Source organism: Saccoglossus kowalevskii, chromosome 13 (genome assembly GCF_978046115.1).
Source record: "Saccoglossus kowalevskii chromosome 13, keSacKowa6.1, whole genome shotgun sequence".
NCBI classification, from domain to species: domain Eukaryota; kingdom Metazoa; phylum Hemichordata; class Enteropneusta; family Harrimaniidae; genus Saccoglossus; species Saccoglossus kowalevskii.
In genome coordinates, this window is record NC_140653.1 from 30,469,875 (window position 1) to 30,491,264 (window position 21,390).

At 40.6% G+C, this 21,390-nt stretch overlaps 1 protein-coding gene across 1 annotated transcript in view; it reads right to left on the bottom strand.

Annotated features, from left to right (window-relative positions):
• Positions 1 to 21,390, bottom strand: part of LOC100371008 (uncharacterized) — a 32,049-nt gene that overhangs the window by 2,118 nt on the left and 8,541 nt on the right. The window contains exons 2-3 of the mRNA XM_085507200.1: positions 8,456 to 9,890; positions 1,402 to 1,513 (exon numbers count right to left, since the gene is read on the bottom strand). Coding sequence (XP_085363326.1) covers positions 1,402 to 1,513; positions 8,456 to 9,890 — 1,547 coding nt within the window. The remainder of the gene's footprint in view (positions 1 to 1,401; positions 1,514 to 8,455; positions 9,891 to 21,390) is intronic.

A 21,390-nucleotide genomic window follows, 5' to 3' on the forward strand; every position in this document is an offset into this window, starting at 1 on the left:
GGAACAAAAAACGACCAGCTTAGGGTGTATGTAATGTTGAAATAATGGTGATAGATAAATTTTGTTTAAATGTCAGAACTACGGTGTGTCATGTTAGCTTCAATGGACATGGGATTTCCCCAGTCATTAGTTCAGGAATATCATCTTGCCCTAGCCAGGGATTTAAAAGTGGCATTATTAGGATTTAGACTCTAAGTGATTCGTTAGTTTCCCATTGACTTTGTTTGAAATATTTTAATCCCGAACTGTGTTTTCTGTCATATAAATAATCGAATATGTTTATCTCATGGTTTACACATACCTAGTACCCATTACTAATACTCGTTCCTTGTTTATAAATTAATAAACGCTGCTCGGACTGGTAAATATGATATATAGAAGATAATATTTGGTAATCGTAGTCCTAAATAACTATTAAAAATAGCTAGACGAAAATAGAAGATAATATTTGGTAATCGTTCCTTGTTTGATTGATTACACGGTAGCTATTGTCACGTGTATATAACAACCGTCCGTGCAATGAATGCATGTATGGTAGTATAGCTGTGAATACACTAAGAGATTTCTCGAATGTTTGTTAACACTGATTTAAAGGGCGGTGGTCGTCGCGACGCGCATGTGCGCCATTTGTATTGACAAACATTGATTTTCCCACAATACAATGCACTCTTCTAATGAAATCATGTGTACGAGTTTTGACCTGGGCACGAATTGCACCGCCGACGACTCCTTCGATACCTTCCAAACACCCAATTAAAGCTTGGTAACCTCTTAGTTTGTACTCGTTTATCTGCGCAACAGTCAAAGTCGCCATCTTTGTTTATATGATACCCATATTTTGCGCATCATGATGCATGGCGCGACGATCACCGTCCTTCAAATAAGATGCATTGTGCGGCATGGCGTGTTTTTTATTTTTATAAATATATTATTTAATTTGTATTATAAATTTATTATATTTATATTTGTTGTTGCGTACATGTAAATTTATACAAAATAAACCCAGCCGTATACTTTGGTACAAATTAAACAAAGTCTGGTCACGAACAGGAAGTGCGATCAATTAAAGTAATGACCTGGAGGTAATAATAGGGATTCTCTCAGAAGACAGTCTCAATAAATATAGAACGGAAGCATTGGAAGTGTTCAAGGAAATGAAAACATATGCATACAGTTTAATGCGAAACTAATAATTGATATCCACTACTGAAGAACTACTGGAGATTACTACTTGTACTGTATCCATGTGTGAAGTACAATCATCGAACACACAAGATTCACCCGTAAGGAGTTCAATTCAATCTCGTATGCTACTTACATACTCAATAAATAACAGAATAAAGCAATCCCTTTGTGTCTAATAATAACATTGTGAACAGAAAAAAAATGTGTAGTTCTTACCAGGGGCTCCTGTTATACTATTTTTAGGCAAATCTTTGGCTCTCACTATTGTAATCACGATTTGTCGCTGCCTAGGTTGGTAGCACACGGAGACATTGAGCATACCCAGATCCTGTAATAAAACATAACAAACAAGATGTTTTCAGTTATTTATAAGTTATACGTATGAAACTATATGAAAGTTATCGAGGGCAGGGTTAGACGTCTTACAAAACATTTTGTGATGACCTGAATTACCTGTGTAATCAAAGTTCCATGCAGGAGACTGAGAGTGAAAGTGAATGACGGTTTTATTACAATCCTACACGTATATGCAAATTTACAGAGTTACGTTGGCGTGAAAGACGCACGATTGTCGTTGTTCGGCCGGCAATAGTGGAGACATGCTTTGTATAGGCGATGTGTTTGTTCTTTGGTCAATGTCAACAGCAGTTATAGTTTTATGTGTCGTTTGATACAACGTCTCGAATATGTGATCTGAAACATGAACTACGGGTAATAGCAATAACAATTTACTATTTACCATTTCACAATTAAGGTGAAATATTTGTATATGAAATTTCCACGGAATTTCCGTTCAGACCAAGAAAAAAATTTCTATTTGAAATTCCTATTTCAATAGCACTTTTTTGCGTGTGTATGTCAAAAAGCTGATTTTATAATTAATTTTTTGGGCCGAGGAGAAATATTTTGTTGTTGTGTTTTCACTACACAAACTGAGTGTTGGGAAGTTGAAAATACGATGCTGTAAACAACAAAATTTGAAATTTGTATAATATACAATATTTTAAAACAAAATCCAGTAAGAATAATAATAATAACAGTTGATTTTTCATGTGCTTAGTAGCCCCAAGCGGTCATTGGAATGAGCGTACCCAACTACGTGTATACACATTGAACGTTACGACTTTGATCGTCGCCGCTTCGTGAATACTCAGGAGATTCGAACCAAATCTTCTATTCATGGCACTGTGATTAACGCTGTAGTTGAATTCAGATTATTTATTGTGCTATATTTATTTAGAATCGTGTTTCCCAAGACGCTACTTTACAGACTATCACGCCAATTGAAATAACATAGCTAATGTGGCATTCAGTGGGATTAAACTAGCGTACGCCTGGATTGGATTAACTCATTTTGAAATTCAATTGAATGTGTGTCTGCTTGTTAGGGTTTTTGGCGATGTTTTACGTTAATACATTACCGTACTGACGTACAATGACGCGCCTGATGTAAACCATATCAAAGATAGTATGAAACCCTTAGAGGGACCAAAGTTCACGGGAAAATGAGATACTTTCCTCTAGGGAGAAGAGAATAAGGTTAAAACGAATGATTCGATAACTAACTAATGGTGGCGAGTGGAGATCAAGGCGAGTATCACAACAGTATTTTACCAATGGTTTCACTTCCATTTCGGTTTTACTGATTTCTAGCAAGAAAAAAACAAATTTACATTTCTAATGACGATAGGAAATATACATGCATATATCTATAATTACTAGTTTCAGTGTAATAGAAGGTTATTACGCGGATACCGAAAAGTATGCACGAATACAGTACGGCGGAGTATCGACTGACGCGCAGCGGAGGTCGATGCGATGGCGTACTGTCTGAGTACATATTTTGATCTTATCCTCACAATGATACATCATGGGAATGCCGAATTCGAGAAGTTTATAACAGATTCAGCGAACTTCTTTGTGTGGAGTCCGGTCAAACCCTGGGGGCTGCCATGTTTGTTTTTATTATTAGAGGACGCTTACGCGCGTAATCGTTCCATATTTGGAATTCGCGTTTCCTAATATGGTAGGTTGACAATATCCAGTGCAATACCGTAAACTTACGGCACGCTGTGACTTATGGCGTTACAGTGACAGATGTATAATAATATTAAATATTTTTACATTGCTACACTACACAACGCTACACTACATTACACTATTTGTTAATATGTTTGTATATTTACAGGCCAATAAACACTTTTTATAAATACTTGCACTACTTCATGTTGATGCAACGTGTTGTGTAGTTGTGAAAATAGAAATGAGATAAATATTATTAGTCAACATGTTTTGTATATTTTCCACCTCCATTCTGCACTAAAGTACAATCGCATATTTAGTGTCTAATACACTGCATTACACTGCACTCCACTACAATATACATGTAAATCAATACTGAAACAATACACTACAATACAATACAATACAATGCAATGCAACGCAGTGCAACGCACCGCAACGCAATACATTATTAGTATCGTAAAATGGTGAAAAACGTATTTATTTATATCTTAGATATTTTGCCATATGCTGCGTGTTGGTGTACGCGATTCATTCTCTTACATAGTTACTTGGTTGATTTATCGCGTGTTATCCTCTTGGCTTGAGTATATTACGCTGTGTAGTGCTATCGCAGGGTTGTTAGACACAATTTAATGTGATTTTTTTACGAGTTTAAGCGCACTCACAATGTATAATGACTAGGAGAAAACAGTACTTATCACGCAATGGAGGGTGACATGGCAAATGAATGTGTTCATGCAATGTGCAATACATGAAATCGTTATGTTAGACGGCTGTGATGAAATAACATTGCCGCGTGTTTGGGCAACGTTTTGTGTGGGTGTAACAGCACATAGGAAGGCAAGACGAACAATTGAGCCAAGTATTGAGAAAAACATTTCATAACTCTGAATACATGGGTATGAATAAGCCACTCGTCGTGACCAAAGCATAAGACGTTGTTGATCACACAGCCAAGGGGCATGCGTTTAAAGTATACTGACTTTCCATACGATGCAAGAAACGCCGCATCCTGTCGAAATATTGCGTGACCTTTTATGACATAAAAGTGTTTGAATTCGAACGATGAAACTGAGCTCTATTTACTCGACTCAATAAACGACATTTTTTTAGTGAGCTTTACCTGCCCTACTAGAATGCGTTATATAACACATTTTTATATTCTTACTTTGACTATTGAAATACTGTATAGTATCAGCGTAATGAGAATAATATTTCACATTTATACAACGGTTAAAGGCATGCAGATTATTTTAAAATGTCACTGTAGAACTCATAATTAGGATATATTATATGCTAAGTGCCAATTAGGCAGTGCATTTACTTATGTTGATGTATTTTGATAGATAAATAAAAAAAAACTAACCCCAGATTATTTAAACATGTTTCTCGAAATAAATGAAGTTCATAGTACTAGAGCCAGCGCGAATGGAAATTGTTAAATGCGTATATAATACACTGTCTTATGGAGATAACGGTACCGGTATAATCACGGATTGTGAATAGCCATCTTACAAATCAGCTCGTTTAAACGCACTCCCACATGGTGCTAGCAGTATTTCAACTACTCCTATATGTTATGCAGTAAGTGTACAGAGTTAGGGATCATTTCAATGCGATACAGTGTATTTCATCAAGCTTTATTTATCATCAAGCCATTTTCAATTCATTATTTTAATTTCATTATTTGTTTTATGTATAAGTACTCAATGTAGAAGTAGTTCGTCGTTTACGTCATATCTGCGTATACCTACTCATGACATTACTTATACATTTATATTTACTGTAAAGTTAATTTTTGGCTTTGATTTGATTTGATTTCACAAAGAACACATTTCTACATTGTATTATGCGTTAATTCTTCATGATCCCAATCGTTAGGCGACATGAATACAAGAACTAATTACAGATCTCACTGACATATTTAAATCATCATAGGCTGCCCGTGCTGACGTCCCAGCGTACTAGAATTTGGCTTCCATAATTTATTTTTCGTTCACCCTGTTTTGTTGACTAAACGAAAACGTCTTATTCAGGCTGTTTATTGTTTGCAGTGTTATTTATCCATTGGTCGAATGCCCCTCATTGAACAGCACTGAGATGAGATGCCACAGAACGCGTAACTCACGGAAAAATCCAGATTTCTTACTGGTGAGACGAATGAACCGACTTAATACTACTACAGATGGAATAGTCTCCGCACATCAACGATAAACGAACAACAGTCCAAACAAAGATATGCAGACTATTTCACAGGATACGATTACATGATGTAGTTTTAGTACGCGAAGTCACGTGACAAATCTAAGCGCCACATAATAGATTGTTTGAATACAGTAATAGAAGAATCGATCAATGTTCTGTGTTTGTAAAACACGTGTTATTATTACTTTGTGTGTAAGGCATCTCAATGTAAACTTCAATTATTGACTTGATGTATAACGTTTCAAATTACAAAGCAACGCTATATTTGTATGTCATAACGTAATTTTCCTGAGATATATAGAAAATAAATACGTTTGCGATTAAGACATCGCAGTGTCCTTGACAATGCCATGAAACGCTGTACGTACCAGAGCAAAATTACTTTGTGAATTTGCTAAACGTGACAAGTACTGTTGACAAGTCACGACGCACACGACGCACACGACAGCGGAAGCGTGTTTATAACATTGCGGTTTCATTTGGAATGGTCTCAATATCACGGTCTTGCAGCATGAGTAATGCAGTACCACAAAATTTGGTGTGTGCATTGTTCCTAGCATATAGCGTGAAATATTACGTTTTCTTATCAACACAATTTTGATGCTTCGATCAATACTGTGATATCTTGAATGTCGCCATAGTTTATTTGGTTTTACATGCCGTTCTGTTGTTTCACTTAAAACTAAACGCTGGTCTTTGAACTGTCCCGTATTGATATCATTATTGACATAATACATAATACATGACGTTGGTTACGCAGTATAATTGCTTTTACAATAGTCACTCAGTTATATTACGTAGTGTAATTAATGTCATAATCGTTACGTAGTGTAATTGATATTACAATCGTTACGTAGTACAATTTATATCACAATCGTTACCTAGTATAAATAATATTGCAATCAATATGCAGTGCAATTGATATCGCAGTAGTTACGTATTGTAATTGGTATCACAATCGTTACGTAGTATAGATAATATTGCAATCAATACGCAGTGCAATTGATATCGCAGTCGTTACATATTGTAATTGATATAATAATCGTTACGTAGTATAACTGATATCGTAGTCGTTACGTATTGTAATTTTTATCACAATCGTCACCTAGTATAAATAATATTGCAATCAATACGCAGTGCAATTGATATCGCAGTCGTTACGTATTGTAATTGATATAATAATCGTTACGTAGTATTACTGATATCACAGTCGTTACGTAGTATAATTGATATCGCAGTCGTTACGTATTGTAATTTATATTACAGTCGCCACCTTGTATAAATAATATTGCAATCAATACGCAGTGCAATTTATATCGCAGTCGTTACATATTGTAATTGATATAATAATCGTTACATATTACTGATATCACAGTCGTTACGTAGTATAATTGATATCGAAGTCGTTAAGTATTGTAATTTATATTACAGTCGCCACCTTGTATAAATAATATTGCAATCAATACGCAGTGCAATTTATATCGCAGTCGTTACGCATTGTAATTGATATAATAATCGTTACGTATTACTGATATCACAGTCGTTACGTAGTATAATTGATATCGAAGTCGTTACGTGTTGTAATTTATATTACAGTCGCCACCTTGTATAAATAATATTGCAATCAATACGCAGTGCAATTGATATCGCAGTCGTTACGTATTGTAATTGATATAATAATCGTTACGCAGTATAACTGATATCACAGTCGTTACGTAGTATAATTGATGTCGCAGTCGTTGCGTATTGTAATTTTTATCACAATCGTCACCGAGTATGAATAATATTGCAATCAATACGCAGTGCAATTGATATCGCAGTCGTTACGTATTGTAATTGATATAATAATCGTTACGTATTACTGATATCACAGTCGTTACGTAGTATAATTGATATCACAGTCGTTACGTATTGTAATTTATATTACAGTCGCCACCTAGTATAAATAATATTGCAATCAATACGCAGTGCAATTTATATCGCAGTCGTTACATATTGTAATTGAAATAATAATCGTTACGCAGTATAACTGATAACACAGTCGTTACGAAGTATAATTGATGTCGCAGTCGTTACGTATTGTAATTTTTATCACAATCGTCACCTAGTATAAATAATATTGCAATCAATACGCAGTGCAATTTATATCGCAGTCGTTACGTATTGTAATTGATATAATAATCGTTACGTATTACTGATATCACAGTCGTTACGTAGTATAATTGATATCGCAGTCGTTACGTAGTGCAATTGATATCGCAGTCGTTACAACTTTATGGAATAACAACGCATTTGTAATGTTTCACGATTTTATGTTAATATGTGTAATTATTGTATCTCGCCGTGAGGATGACAGTTACTACATGTAAATGTTCGATACATTTTGCGGACTATTAAAACTGAACTCAGTACGAGATTGTGAACGACAGGGACATATCTAGATGCAAATCGGTCCATGTAGAGAAGTCGCGTTTCGCTTAAGGGTACTTTTTGATTTGTGCTGCAACCGGGGAAACCTATGTCATTATGCATATCTCCAATCAATCTGCAAATTAATTGAACTATTTAAAAAAACTGCACTTGTACGACATAGTCTGCGAAACAAGCTTGTCGAAATATATTTAGAAAAATTGTAGTTATACTTGAAATTCATTTTCTCTGGAAGGGGGGGGGTTAGAGCAAACTTGACATGATATAATTAGGGAATGTACATTACACCGTGTCTCTTGCTTGTAACGTAATTAAAGTACACGTTATAAACGAAAATGTTGCTTTCAGGGAACAAAATTACAACTACTATAATAATAATACAAAATAACCATAATAAAATGCGACTAGTATCAATTTGTTTTTCAGGTATAATATTTTGACTGTTTATTCCACTGTCTGAGTATAACCCCCGAAACCATGTTTTTGTCTATTACATTTTATTTATTAAAATGTTGTCATAACTGAGGGGTCGGCTGGATGATTCCGAGAAAAAATATCGTAATAGGAGAACATGGACAGTGACAATAAAATGTGAGATTTCCTGTCTTACCTCTATGTCTGTCTTCGGCTGTAAATCCTTCCACATACGAGTTTCCTGTGAGAAATCCAATGTGCCCAACAACACCTGCACCTCGCCTAAAAATTCGTCTCTCTTTATATTCGACCCCTTATTAAACAGCTTCATGCGTAGCTTCAAATGACGAAGATCGCTCGCATTGAGCCCATGGAAATAGAATTCTTCATTGAAAATGGGATCTCTTGTTCGTTTCACTGTGCGAGTATGTTTCCGTTGCTGTTTACCAGGCATGATGTACAGCTTTAAGTACGAACTGCAGTTATGCGAGAGTAAATATTGGTTTCCAATGCGTTCAGCTTTAAGAACCGTAACTTTCAATTCCCTTTTCTCCCAGAAATATTCCAGGGCAAACTTCAATTCCCCAAAATCAACGGAGCACTGCTTTTGAAGGCGATGCACTAGCCACTCAGCGTGCGGTTGAACATTACGGCGCATGTTTTGACGATACGCCAACATAGCTGATCTACACTGGCCAATATCACTACTATTACGTCGTAACACGACAGGACTTGGCTCGACTGAACTAGCATCCGTGGAAGAAAATTCTGAAAACTCAGAAAATAACGAGACTTCTAAGGATGAACGTCTGCGCTCGTACAGACTGCGTGGTCGACGCACATTTTTCGGCGACTTTCTCTTAGAACGATCTTTCGGTAGATTGGTCATACACGAACGGACCCTCAGAGCAGGAGATGATACAGGGGAAGAGTTGGGCGACTCTGTACTGGTTGACAAAGCCTGTTTACGGAAAGCTCGTAACTTAATAAGCGGCGAAAATGAGCTTTTTCTGTCAGTCTTCGGTGTATAAACCAAATTGTTTTCTTTTTCCGACGAATCACTTAGTGGACTTGGCAATCCGCCGAATACACCGTGGTCATCTGCTGTTGGAAACTTACGCCTAGTTCTGCAAATTAGTGGCGATTCGGCTGGACTGGATGAGTCGGAATGAATGTGGTAATCACGGCTTCTGCTTTGAGTCGGAGAGTAAATTGGTAAATGGGGAAGAGTTAAAGAGGCACGTGAACTCTCTATATTATCGCCGTCTTGACTTGAACAACTCTCAAACCGAAAGCTACGCGTGCTTTGTGGGCTGTATGGACTGATCGGACTATGAGGGCTAGGTAGGGTATCGCAGGACGGATCGCACAACATCGGACTGTTTGGCCGTGAACACATGCTTTGGATCGTTGCACTGTTTTCATCGTAATCTTCACCGTTGCAATTCTCTCGTCCATGTTTTTCCTGCCGTGTAAACTGTGGGATCACAAATTCTGGGATTGTCTCCGGTGTCATGACTTGACCGCTGATTTTCAGACGTGTTGGGCCGAATGTTGCCCTAGGACCATCTTCGTTTTCTTGTCCTTCAGTGTCAGTCTTGTACTTGTTGAACAGCCACATGTTAGCAGATCTGTCGAGAGAACGTCACAAACTGAGTCACTTATCTTGAACATAGTCAAGCAGTAGAGGCATATTTAAGCGCACTTGATAGAAACATGCGCAAGCGCACTACTATGGCGTTTATTCGATGACGGAAGTAGTTATAATGTAATTATTATTTCCTACACAAGCTTATAGCATAACTATAGTAAGAAACAGGGCGTTAATTCTAATGGGAGTGTACGTGAATCCCTTACTGACGCTAGATAAGCACGGTTATAACAAATAATATCTAGAAGATATGAACATCATAATTGGAAAATAAAGTAGCGAATTCCTATTTGAAGGTGGGGTTTAATCCAGACATGGACGCGGCTTTATGGGAAGCGTGCAGTGTGATCGCTTATCTCCAACATTGTACCAATGTAGATTAAAACACATGTACTAAGTTACAAATAATATGAAGTTGCTGGTCTGCGACTGGCGATTTAAGCTTTGTTCTGATAAGTCGATTGTGTTATTAATAATGAAGGCACGAGAGTGTCACCATGGAAACAGATTTACACTCAGAACCAAAATAATTTATTATGTCAGTAATAACGACGGTGAGGGCGGTTCAGTTCGATACGATATTACTCAGGATGAAAATTGCACGCGGCGACTACGCTGGTTACTTGTCCCATTAGTCACGAATCTGCGCCATATCAATATTATGAGCTGGCGCCTATTTCTCGCCACTGCAAGCTGTCTTACATATTCTTCCAATGTATATCACGGCGCTTATCAAATGAGCATTACAGCACTGGTTGGCTTTATAATCTTCTAAATTCTGACTAGAACACTTGTTGGAAATGTGAGCATCCAAAAACTGATTGGAAATGTTGGCATCACAACACTGGTTGCCAATGTGGGCAACGCAAAACTGGTTGGCAATGTGGGCATCGCAAAACTGGTTGGCAATGTGGGCATCGCAAAACTGGTTGGCAATGTGGGCATCGCAACACTGGTTGGCAATGTTGGCATAACAACACTGATAGACAATGTTGGCATCACAACACTGATTGACAATGTGGGCATCACAGCTCTAGCTGCCAATGTGGGTATCACAAAACTGGTTGGCAATGTGGTCATCGCAGCACTGCTTGGCAATGTTGGCATCAGAACACTGATTGACAATGTTGGCATCGCAACACTGGTTGCTAATGTAGGCATCGCAAAACTGGTTGGAAATGTGAGCATCACAGCTCTAGCTGCCAATGTGGGCATCGCAACACTGGTAGCCAATGTGGGTATCGCAAAACTGGTTGGCAATGTGGTCATCGCAGCACTGCTTGGCAATGTTGGCATTAGAACACTGATTGACAATGTTGGCATCACAACACTGGTTAGCAATGTTGGCATAACAACACTGATTGGCAATGTTGGCATCACAACACTGATTGCCAATGTGGGCATCACAACATTGATTGGCAATGTTGGCATCAGAACACTGATTGCCAATGAGAGCATCACAACATTGATTGGCAATGTTGGCATCAGAACACTGATTGCCAATGTTGGCATCACAACACTGGTTGCCAATGTGGGCATCGCAACACTGGTTGGAAATGTGAGCATCACAGCTCTGGCTGCCAATGTGGGCATCACAACACTAGTTGCCAATGCGGGCATTGCAAAACTGGTTGGCAATATGGGCATCGCAACACTGGTTGGCAATATTGGCATCACAACACTGATTGACAATGTTGGCAACACCACACCTGTTGGCAAAGTAGGCATCGCAAAACTGGTTGGCAATGTGGGCATCGCAACACTGATTGGCAATGTTGGCATCACAACACTGGTTGGCAATGTTTGCATCACAACACTGATTGGCAATGTTGGCATAACAACACTGATTGGTAATATTGGCATAACAACACTGATTAGTAATGTTGACATCACAACACTAATTGGAAATGTGAGCATCACAACACTGATTGGCAATGTTGGCATCACAACACTGATTGGCAATGTTGGCATTACAACACTGGTTGCCAATGAGGGCATTGCAAAACTGGTTGGCAATGTGGGCATCGCAACACTGGTTGGCAATGTTGGCATCACAACACTGATTGACATTGTTGGCAACACTACACCTGTTGGCAATGTAGGCATCGCAAAACTGGTTGGCAATGTGGGCATCGCAACACTGATTGGCAATGTTGGCATCACAACACTGATTGGCAATGTTGGCATAACAACACTGATTCATAATGTTGGCATAACAACACTAATTGGTAATGTTGACATCACAACACTAATTGGAAATGTGAGCATCACAACACTGATTGGCAATGTTGGCATCACAACACTGATTGGCCATGCTGGCATCACAACACTGGTTGACAATGTAGGCATCGCAACACTGGTTGGAAATGTGAGCATCACAGCCCTGGTTGCCAATGTGGGCATCGCGACACTAGTTACCAATGCAGGCATTGAAAAACTGGTTGGCAATGTGGGCATCGCAACACTGATTGGCAATGTTGGCATAACAACACTGATTGGTAATGTTGGCATAACAACACTGATTGGTAATGTTGACATCACAACACCAATTGGAAATGTGAGCATCACAGCATTGATTGGCAATGTTGGCATCAGAACACTAATTGGAAATGTTGGCATCACAACACTGGTTGCCAATGTGGGCATCGCGACACTAGTTACCAATGCAGGCATTGAAAAACTGGTTGGCAATGTGGGCATCGCAACACTGATTGGCAATGTTGGCATAACAACACTGATTGGTAATGTTGGCATAACAACACTGATTGGTAATGTTGACATCACAACACCAATTGGAAATGTGAGCATCACAACATTGATTGGCAATGTTGGCATCAGAACACTAATTGGAAATGTGGGCATCACAACACTAGTTGCCAATGCGGGCATCGCAAAACTGGTTGGCAATGTGGTCATCGCAGCACTGCTTGGCAATGTTGGCATCAGAACACTGATTGACAATGTTGGCATCAGAACACTAATTGGAAATGTTGGCATCACAACACTGGTTGCCAATGTGGGCATCGCGACACTAGTTACCAATGCAGGCATTGAAAAACTGGTTGGCAATGAGGGCATCGCAACACTGATTGGCAATGTTGGCATAACAACACTGATTGGTAATGTTGGCATAACAACACTGATTGGTAATGTTGACATCACAACACCAATTGGAAATGTGAGCATCACAACATTGATTGGCAATGTTGGCATCAGAGCACTAATTGGAAATGTGGGCATCACAACACTAGTTGCCAATGCAGGCATTGAAAAACTGGTTGGCAATGTGGTCATCGCAGCACTACTTGGCAATGTTGGCATCAGAACACTGATTGACAATGTTGGCATCGCAACACTGGTTGCTAATGTAGGCATCGCAAAACTGGTTGGAAATGTGAGCATCACAGCTCTAGCTGCCAATGTGGGCATCGCAACACTGGTAGCCAATGTGGGTATCGCAAAACTGGTTGGCAATGTGGTCATCGCAGCACTGCTTGGCAATGTTGGCATTAGAACACTGATTGACAATGTTGGCATCACAACACTGGTTAGCAATGTTGGCATAACAACACTGATTGGCAATGTTGGCATCACAACACTGATTGCCAATGTGGGCATCACAACATTGATTGGCAATGTTGGCATCAGAACACTGATTGCCAATGAGAGCATCACAACATTGATTGGCAATGTTGGCATCAGAACACTGATTGCCAATGTTGGCATCACAACACTGGTTGCAAATGTGGGCATCGCAACACTGGTTGGAAATGTGAGCATCACAGCTCTGGTTGCCAATATGGGCATCACAACACTAGTTGCCAATGCGGGCATTGCAAAACTGGTTGGCAATATGGGCATCGCAACACTGGTTGGCAATATTGGCATCACAACACTGATTGACAATGTTGACAACACCACACCTGTTGGCAAAGTAGACATCGCAAAACTGGTTGGCAATGTGGGCATCGCAACACTGATTGGCAATGTTGGCATCCCAACACTGGTTGGCAATGTTGGCATCACAACACTGATTGGCAATGTTGGCATAACAACACTGATTGGTAATGTTGGCATAACAACACTGATTGGTAATGTTGACATCACAACACTGATTGGCAATGTTGGCATTACAACACTGGTTGCCAATGAGGGCATTGCAATACTGGTTGGCAATGTGGGCATCGCAACACTGGTTGGCAATGTGGGCATCACAACACTGGTTGACATTGTTGGCAACACTACACCTGTTGGCAATGTAGGCATCACAAAACTGGTTGGCAATGTGGGCATCGCAACACTGATTGGCAATGTTGGCATCACAACACTGATTGGCAATGTTGGCATAACAACACTGATTCATAATGTTGACATCACAACACTAATTGGAAATGTGAGCATCACAACACTGATTGGCAATGTTGGCATCACAACACTGATTGGCCATGCTGGCATCACAACACTGGTTGACAATGTAGGCATCGCAACACTGGTTGGAAATGTGAGCATCACAGCCCTGGTTGCCAATGTGGGCATCGCGACACTAGTTACCAATGCAGGCATTGAAAAACTGGTTGGCAATGTGGGCATCGCAACACTGATTGGCAATGTTGGCATAACAACACTGATTGGCAATGTTGGCATAACAACACTGATTGGTAATGTTGGCATAACAACACTGATTGGTAATGTTGACATCACAACACCAATTGGAAATGTGAGCATCACAACATTGATTGGCAATGTTGGCATCAGAACACTAATTGGAAATGTTGGCATCACAACACTGGTTGCCAATGTGGGCATCGCGACACTAGTTACCAATGCGGGCATTGAAAAACTGGTTGGCAATGTTGGCATCGCAACACTGATTGGCAATGTTGGCATAACAACACTGATTGGTAATGTTGGCATAACAACACTGATTGGTAATGTTGACATCACAACACCAATTGGAAATGTGAGCATCACAACATTGATTGGCAATGTTGGCATCACAACACTAAATGGAAATGTTGGCATCACAACACTGGTTGCCAATGTGGGCATCGCAACACTGGTTGGAAATGTGAGCATCACAGCTCTGGTTGCCAATGTGGGCATCACAACACTAGTTGCCAATGCGGGCATTGCAAAACTGGTTGGCAATGTGGGCATCGCAACACTGGTTGGCATTGTGGGCATCACAACACTGATTGACAATGTTGGCAACACCACACCTGTTGGCAAAGTAGGCATCGCAAAACTGGTTGGCAATTTGGGCATCGCAACACCGATTGGCAATGTTGGCATCACAACACTGGTTGACAATATTGGCATCACAACACTGATTGGCAATTTTGGCATAACAACACTGATTGGTAATGTTCGCATAACAACACTGATTGGTAATGTTAGCATCACAACACTAATTGGAAATGTGAGCATCTAAACATTGATTGGCAATGTTGGCATCAGAAAACTGATTGCCAATGTTGGCATCACAACACTGGTTGCCAATGTGGGCATCGCAACACTGGTTGGAAATTTGAGCATCACAGCTCTGGTTGCCAATGTTGGCATCACAGCACTAATAGAAAATGTGACCATCAAAACACTGATTGTCAATGTTGGCATCACAACACTGGTTGCCAATGTGTGCATCACAACACTGGTTGCCAATGTTGGCATCACAGCACTAATTGAAAATGTGAGCATCAACACACTGATTGGCAATGTTGGCATCACAACAATGGTTGGCAATGTGGGCATCACAACACTGATTGGAAATGTGAGCATCAAAACACTGATTGGCAATGTTGGCATCACAACAATGGTTGGCAATGTGGGCATCACAACACTGATTGGAAATGTGAGCATCAAAACACTTATTGGGTATGTTGGCATCACAACACCGATTGGGAATGTTGGCATCACAACACTAATTAGAAATGTGAGCATCACAACACTGGTTTGCAATGTGGGCATCACAACACTGATTGGCAATGTTTGCATCACAAAACTAATTGGAAATGTGAGCATCACAACACTGCTTGGCAATGTTGGCATCGCAACACTGGTTGGCAATGTGGGCATTACAACAGTGATTGGAAATGTGAGCATCAAAACACTGTTTGGCAATGTTGGCATCACAACACTGCTTGGCAATGTTTGCATCACCATACTGCTTGACAATGTTTGCATCACAACACTGCTTGGCAATGTTTGCACCACAACACTGCTTGCCAATGTTTGTATCAAAACACTAATTGGAAATGTGAGCATCACAACACTAATTGAAAATGTTGGCATCACAACACTGGTTGCCATTGTGGGCATCACAACACAGGTTGCCAATGTTGGCATCACAGCACTAATTGAAAATGTGAGCATCAAAACACTGATTGGCAATGTTGGCATCACAACACTGGTTGGCAATGTGGGCATCACAACACTGGTTGACAATGTGGGCATCGCAACACTGGTTAGCAATATGGGCATCGCATCACTGGTTGGCAATGTGGGCATCGCATCACTGGTTGACAATGTGGGCATTGCAACACTGGTTGGCAATGTGAGCATCAAAACACTGATTGTCAATGTTGGCATCACAACACTGGTTGCCAATGTGGGCATCACAACACTGGTTGCCAATGTTGGCATCACAGCACTAATAGAAAATGTGAGCATCAAAACACTGATTGGCAATGTTGGCATCACAACAATGGTTGGCAATGTGGGCATCACAACACTGATTGGAAATGCGAGCATCAAAACACTGATTGGGAATGTTGGCATCACAACACTAATTGGAAATGTGAGCATCACAACACTGCTTGGCAATGTTTGCATAACAACACTGATTGGTAATGTTGACATCACAATACCAATTGGAAATGTGAGCATCACAACATTGATTGGGAATGTTGGCATCAGAACACCGATTGCCAATGTTGGCATCACAACACTGATTGCCAATGTAGGCATCGCAACACTGGTTGGAAATGTGAGCATCACAGCTCTGGTTGCCAATGTGGGCATCACAACACTAGTTGCCAATGCGGGAATTGCAAAACTGGTTGGCAATGTGGGCATCACAACACTGGTTGGCATTATTGTCATCACAACACTGATTGACAATGTTGGCAACACCACACCTGTTGGCAAAGCAGGCATCGCAAAACTGGTTGGCAATGTGGGCATCGCAACACTGATTGGCAATGTTGGCATCACAACACTGGTTGCCAATGTGGGCATCGCAACACTGGTTGGAAATGTGAGCATCACAGCTCTGGTTGCCATTGTTGGAATCACAACACTGATTGAAGATGTTGCCATCACAACACTGATTGGCAATGTTGGCATCACAACTATTATTGGAAATGTTTGCATCACAACACTGATTGGCATTGTGGGCATCACAACACTAATTGGAAATGTGAGCATCACAACACTGATTGGCAATGTTGGCATTACAACACTAATTGGAAATGTGAGCATCACAACACTGCTTGGCAATGTTGGCATCACAACACTGCTTGGTTATTTTGGCATCACAACACTGAATGGAAATGTTGCCATCACAACAGTGATTGGCAATGTTTGCATCACAAAACTAATTGGAAATGTGTGCATCACAACACTGCTTGGCAATGTTGGCATCACAACACTGCTTGGCCATTTTGGCATCACAACACTGGTTGGTAATGTGGGTATCACAACACTGCTTGGCAATGTTGGCATCACAACACTGCTTAGCCATTTTGGCATCACAACACTGGTTGGTAATGTGGGTATCACAGCACTGGTTGCCAATGTTGGCATCACAACACTGCTTGGCCATTTTGGCATCACAACACTGGTTGGTAATGTTGGCATCACAATACTGAATGGAAATGTTGCCATCACAACACTGATTGGCAATGTTGGCATCACAAAACTAATTGGAAATGTGAGCATCACAACACTGCTTGGCAATGTTGGCATCACAACACTGGTTGGCAATGTGGGCATCACAACACTGATTGGAAATGTGAGCATCAAAACACTGATTGGCGATGTTGGCATCACAACACTGATTGACAATGTTGGCATCACAATACTAATTGGAAATGTGAGCATCACAGCACTGCTTGGCAATGTTGGCATCAGAACACCGATTGCCAATGTTGGCATCACAACACTGATTGCCAATGTGGGCATCGCAACACTGGTTGGAAATGTGAGCATCACAGCTCTGGTTGCCAATGTGGGCATCACAACACTAGTTGCCAATGCGGGCATTGCAAAACTGGTTGGCAATGTGTTAATTGGAAATGTTGGCATAACAACACTAATTGGAAATGTGAGCATCTAAACATTGATTGGCAATGTTGGCATCAGAAAACTGATTGCCAATGTTGGCATCACAACACTGGTTGCCAATGTGGGCATCGCAACACTGGTTGGAAATGTGAGCATCACAGCTCTGGTTGCCATTGTTGGAGTCACAACACTGATTGAAGATGTTGCCATCACAACACTGATTGGCAATGTTGGCATCACAACTATTATTGGAAATGTTTGCATCACAACACTGATTGGCATTGTGGGCATCACAACACTAATTGGAAATGTGAGCATCACAACACTGATTGGCAATGTTGGCATTACAACACTAATTGGAAATGTGAGCATCACAACACTACTTGGCAATGTTGGCATCACAACACTGCTTGGTCATTTTGGCATCACAACACTGAATGGAAATGTTGCCATCACAACACTGATTGGCAATGTTTGCATCACAAAACTAATTGGAAATGTGTGCATCGCAACACTGCTTGGCAATGTTGGCATCACAACACTGATTGGAAATGTGAGCATCAAAACACTGATTGGCGATGTTGGCATCACAACACTGATTGACAATGTTGGCATCACAATGCTAATTTGAAATGTGAGCACCACAACACTGCTTGGCAATGTTGGCATCACCATACTGCTTGACGATGTTTGCATCACAACACTGCTTGGCAATGTTTGCATCACAACACTGCTTGCCGATGTTTGCATGAAAACACTAATTGGAAATGTGAGCATCATAACACTAATTGGAAATGTTGGCATCACAACACTGGTTGCCAATGTGGGTATCACAGCACTGGTTGCCAATGTTGGCATCACAACACTGCTTGGCCATTTTGGCATCACAACACTGGTTGGTAATGTTGGCATCACAATACTGATTGGCAATGTTTGCATCACAACACTGGTTGGCAATGTGGGCATCACAACACTGATTGGAAATGTGAGCATCAAAACACTGATTGGCGATGTTGGCATCACAACACTGATTGACAATGTTGGCATCACAATACTAATTGGAAATGTGAGCATCACAGCACTGCTTGGCAATGTTGGCATCACAACACTGCTTGGCAATGTTTGCCATCACCATACTGCTTGACGATGTTTGCATCACAACACTGCTTGGCAATGTTTGCATCACAACACTGCTTGCCGATGTTTGCATCAAAACACTAATTGGAAATGTGAGCATCATAACACTAATTGGAAATGTTGGCATCACAACACTGGTTGCCAATGTGGGTATCACAGCACTGGTTGCCAATGTTGGCATCACAACACTGCTTGGCCATTTTGGCATCACAACACTGGTTGGTAATGTTGGCATCACAATACTGATTGGCAATGTTTGCATCACAACACTGGTTGGCAATGTGGGCATCACAACACTGATTGGAAATGTGAGCATCAAAACACTGATTGGCGATGTTGGCATCACAACACTGATTGACAATGTTGGCATCACAATACTAATTGGAAATGTGAGCATCACAGCACTGCTTGGCAATGTTGGCATCACAACACTGCTTGGCAATGTTTGCCATCACCATACTGCTTGACGATGTTTGCATCACAACACTGCTTGGCAATGTTTGCATCACAACACTGCTTGCCGATGTTTGCATCAAAACACTAATTGGAAATGTGAGCATCATAACACTAATTGGAAATGTTGGCATCACAACACTGGTTGCCAATGTGGGTATCACAGCACTGGTTGCCAATGTTGGCATCACAACACTAATGGAAAATGTGAGCATGAGAACACTGATTGGCAATGTTGGCATCAGAACACTGGCTGCCAATGTGGGCATCACAACACTGGTTGACAATGTGGGCATCGCAACACTGGTTAGCAATATGGGCATCGCATCACTGGTTGGCAATGTGGGCATCGCAACACTTGTTGGCAATGTGGGCATCGCAACACTGGTTGGCAATGTGAGCATCAAAACACTGATTGTCAATGTTGGCATCACAACACTGGTTGCCAATGTGAGCATCAAAACACTGATTGACAATGTGAGCATCAAAACACTGATTGTCAATATTGGCATCACAACAATGGTTGGCAATGTGGGCATCACAACACTGATTGGAAATGTGAGCATCAAAACACTGATTGGGAATGTTGGCATCACAACACGGATTGGGAATTTTGGCATCACAACAGTAATTGGAAATGTGAGCATCACAACACTGCTTGGCAATGTTGGCATCACATCACTAATTGGAAATGTGAGCATCACAACACTGCTTGGCAATGTTGGCATCACAACACTGCTTGGCAATGTTTGCATCACCATACTGCTTGGCAATGTTTGCATCACAACACTGCTTGGCAATGTTTGCATCACAACACTGCTTGCCAATGTTTGCATAACAACACTGATGGGTAATGTTGGCATAACAACACTGATTGGTAATGTTGACATCACAACACCAATTGGAAATGTGAGCATCACAACATTGATTGGCAATGTTGGCATCAGAACACCGATTGCCAATGTTGGCATCACAACACTGATTGCCAATGTGGGCATCGCAACACTGGTTGAAAATGTGAGCATCACAGCTCTGGTTGCCAATGTGGGCATCACAACACTAGTTGCCAATGCGGGCATTGCAAAACTGGTTGGCAATGTGGGCATCACAACACTAGTTGCCAATGCGGGCATTGCAAAACTGGTTGGCAATGTGGGCATCGCAACACTGGTTGGCATTATTGTCATCACAACACTGATTGACAATGTTGGCAACACCACACCTGTTGGCAAAGCAGGCATCGCAAAACTGGTTGGCAATGTGGGCATCGCAACACTGATTGGCAATGTTGGCATCACAACACTGGTTGGCAATGTTGGCATCGCAACACTGATTGGCAATGTTGGCATAACAACACTGATTGGTAATGTTCGCATAACAACACTGATTGGTAATGTTGACATCACAACACTAATTGGAAATGTGAGCATCTAAACATTGATTGGCAATGTTGGCATCAGAAAACTGATTGCCAATGTTGGCATCACAACACTGGTTGCCAATGTGGGCATCGCAACACTGGTTGGAAATGTGAGCATCACAGCTCTGGTTGCCATTGTTGGAGTCACAACACTGATTGAAGATGTTGCCATCACAACACTGATTGG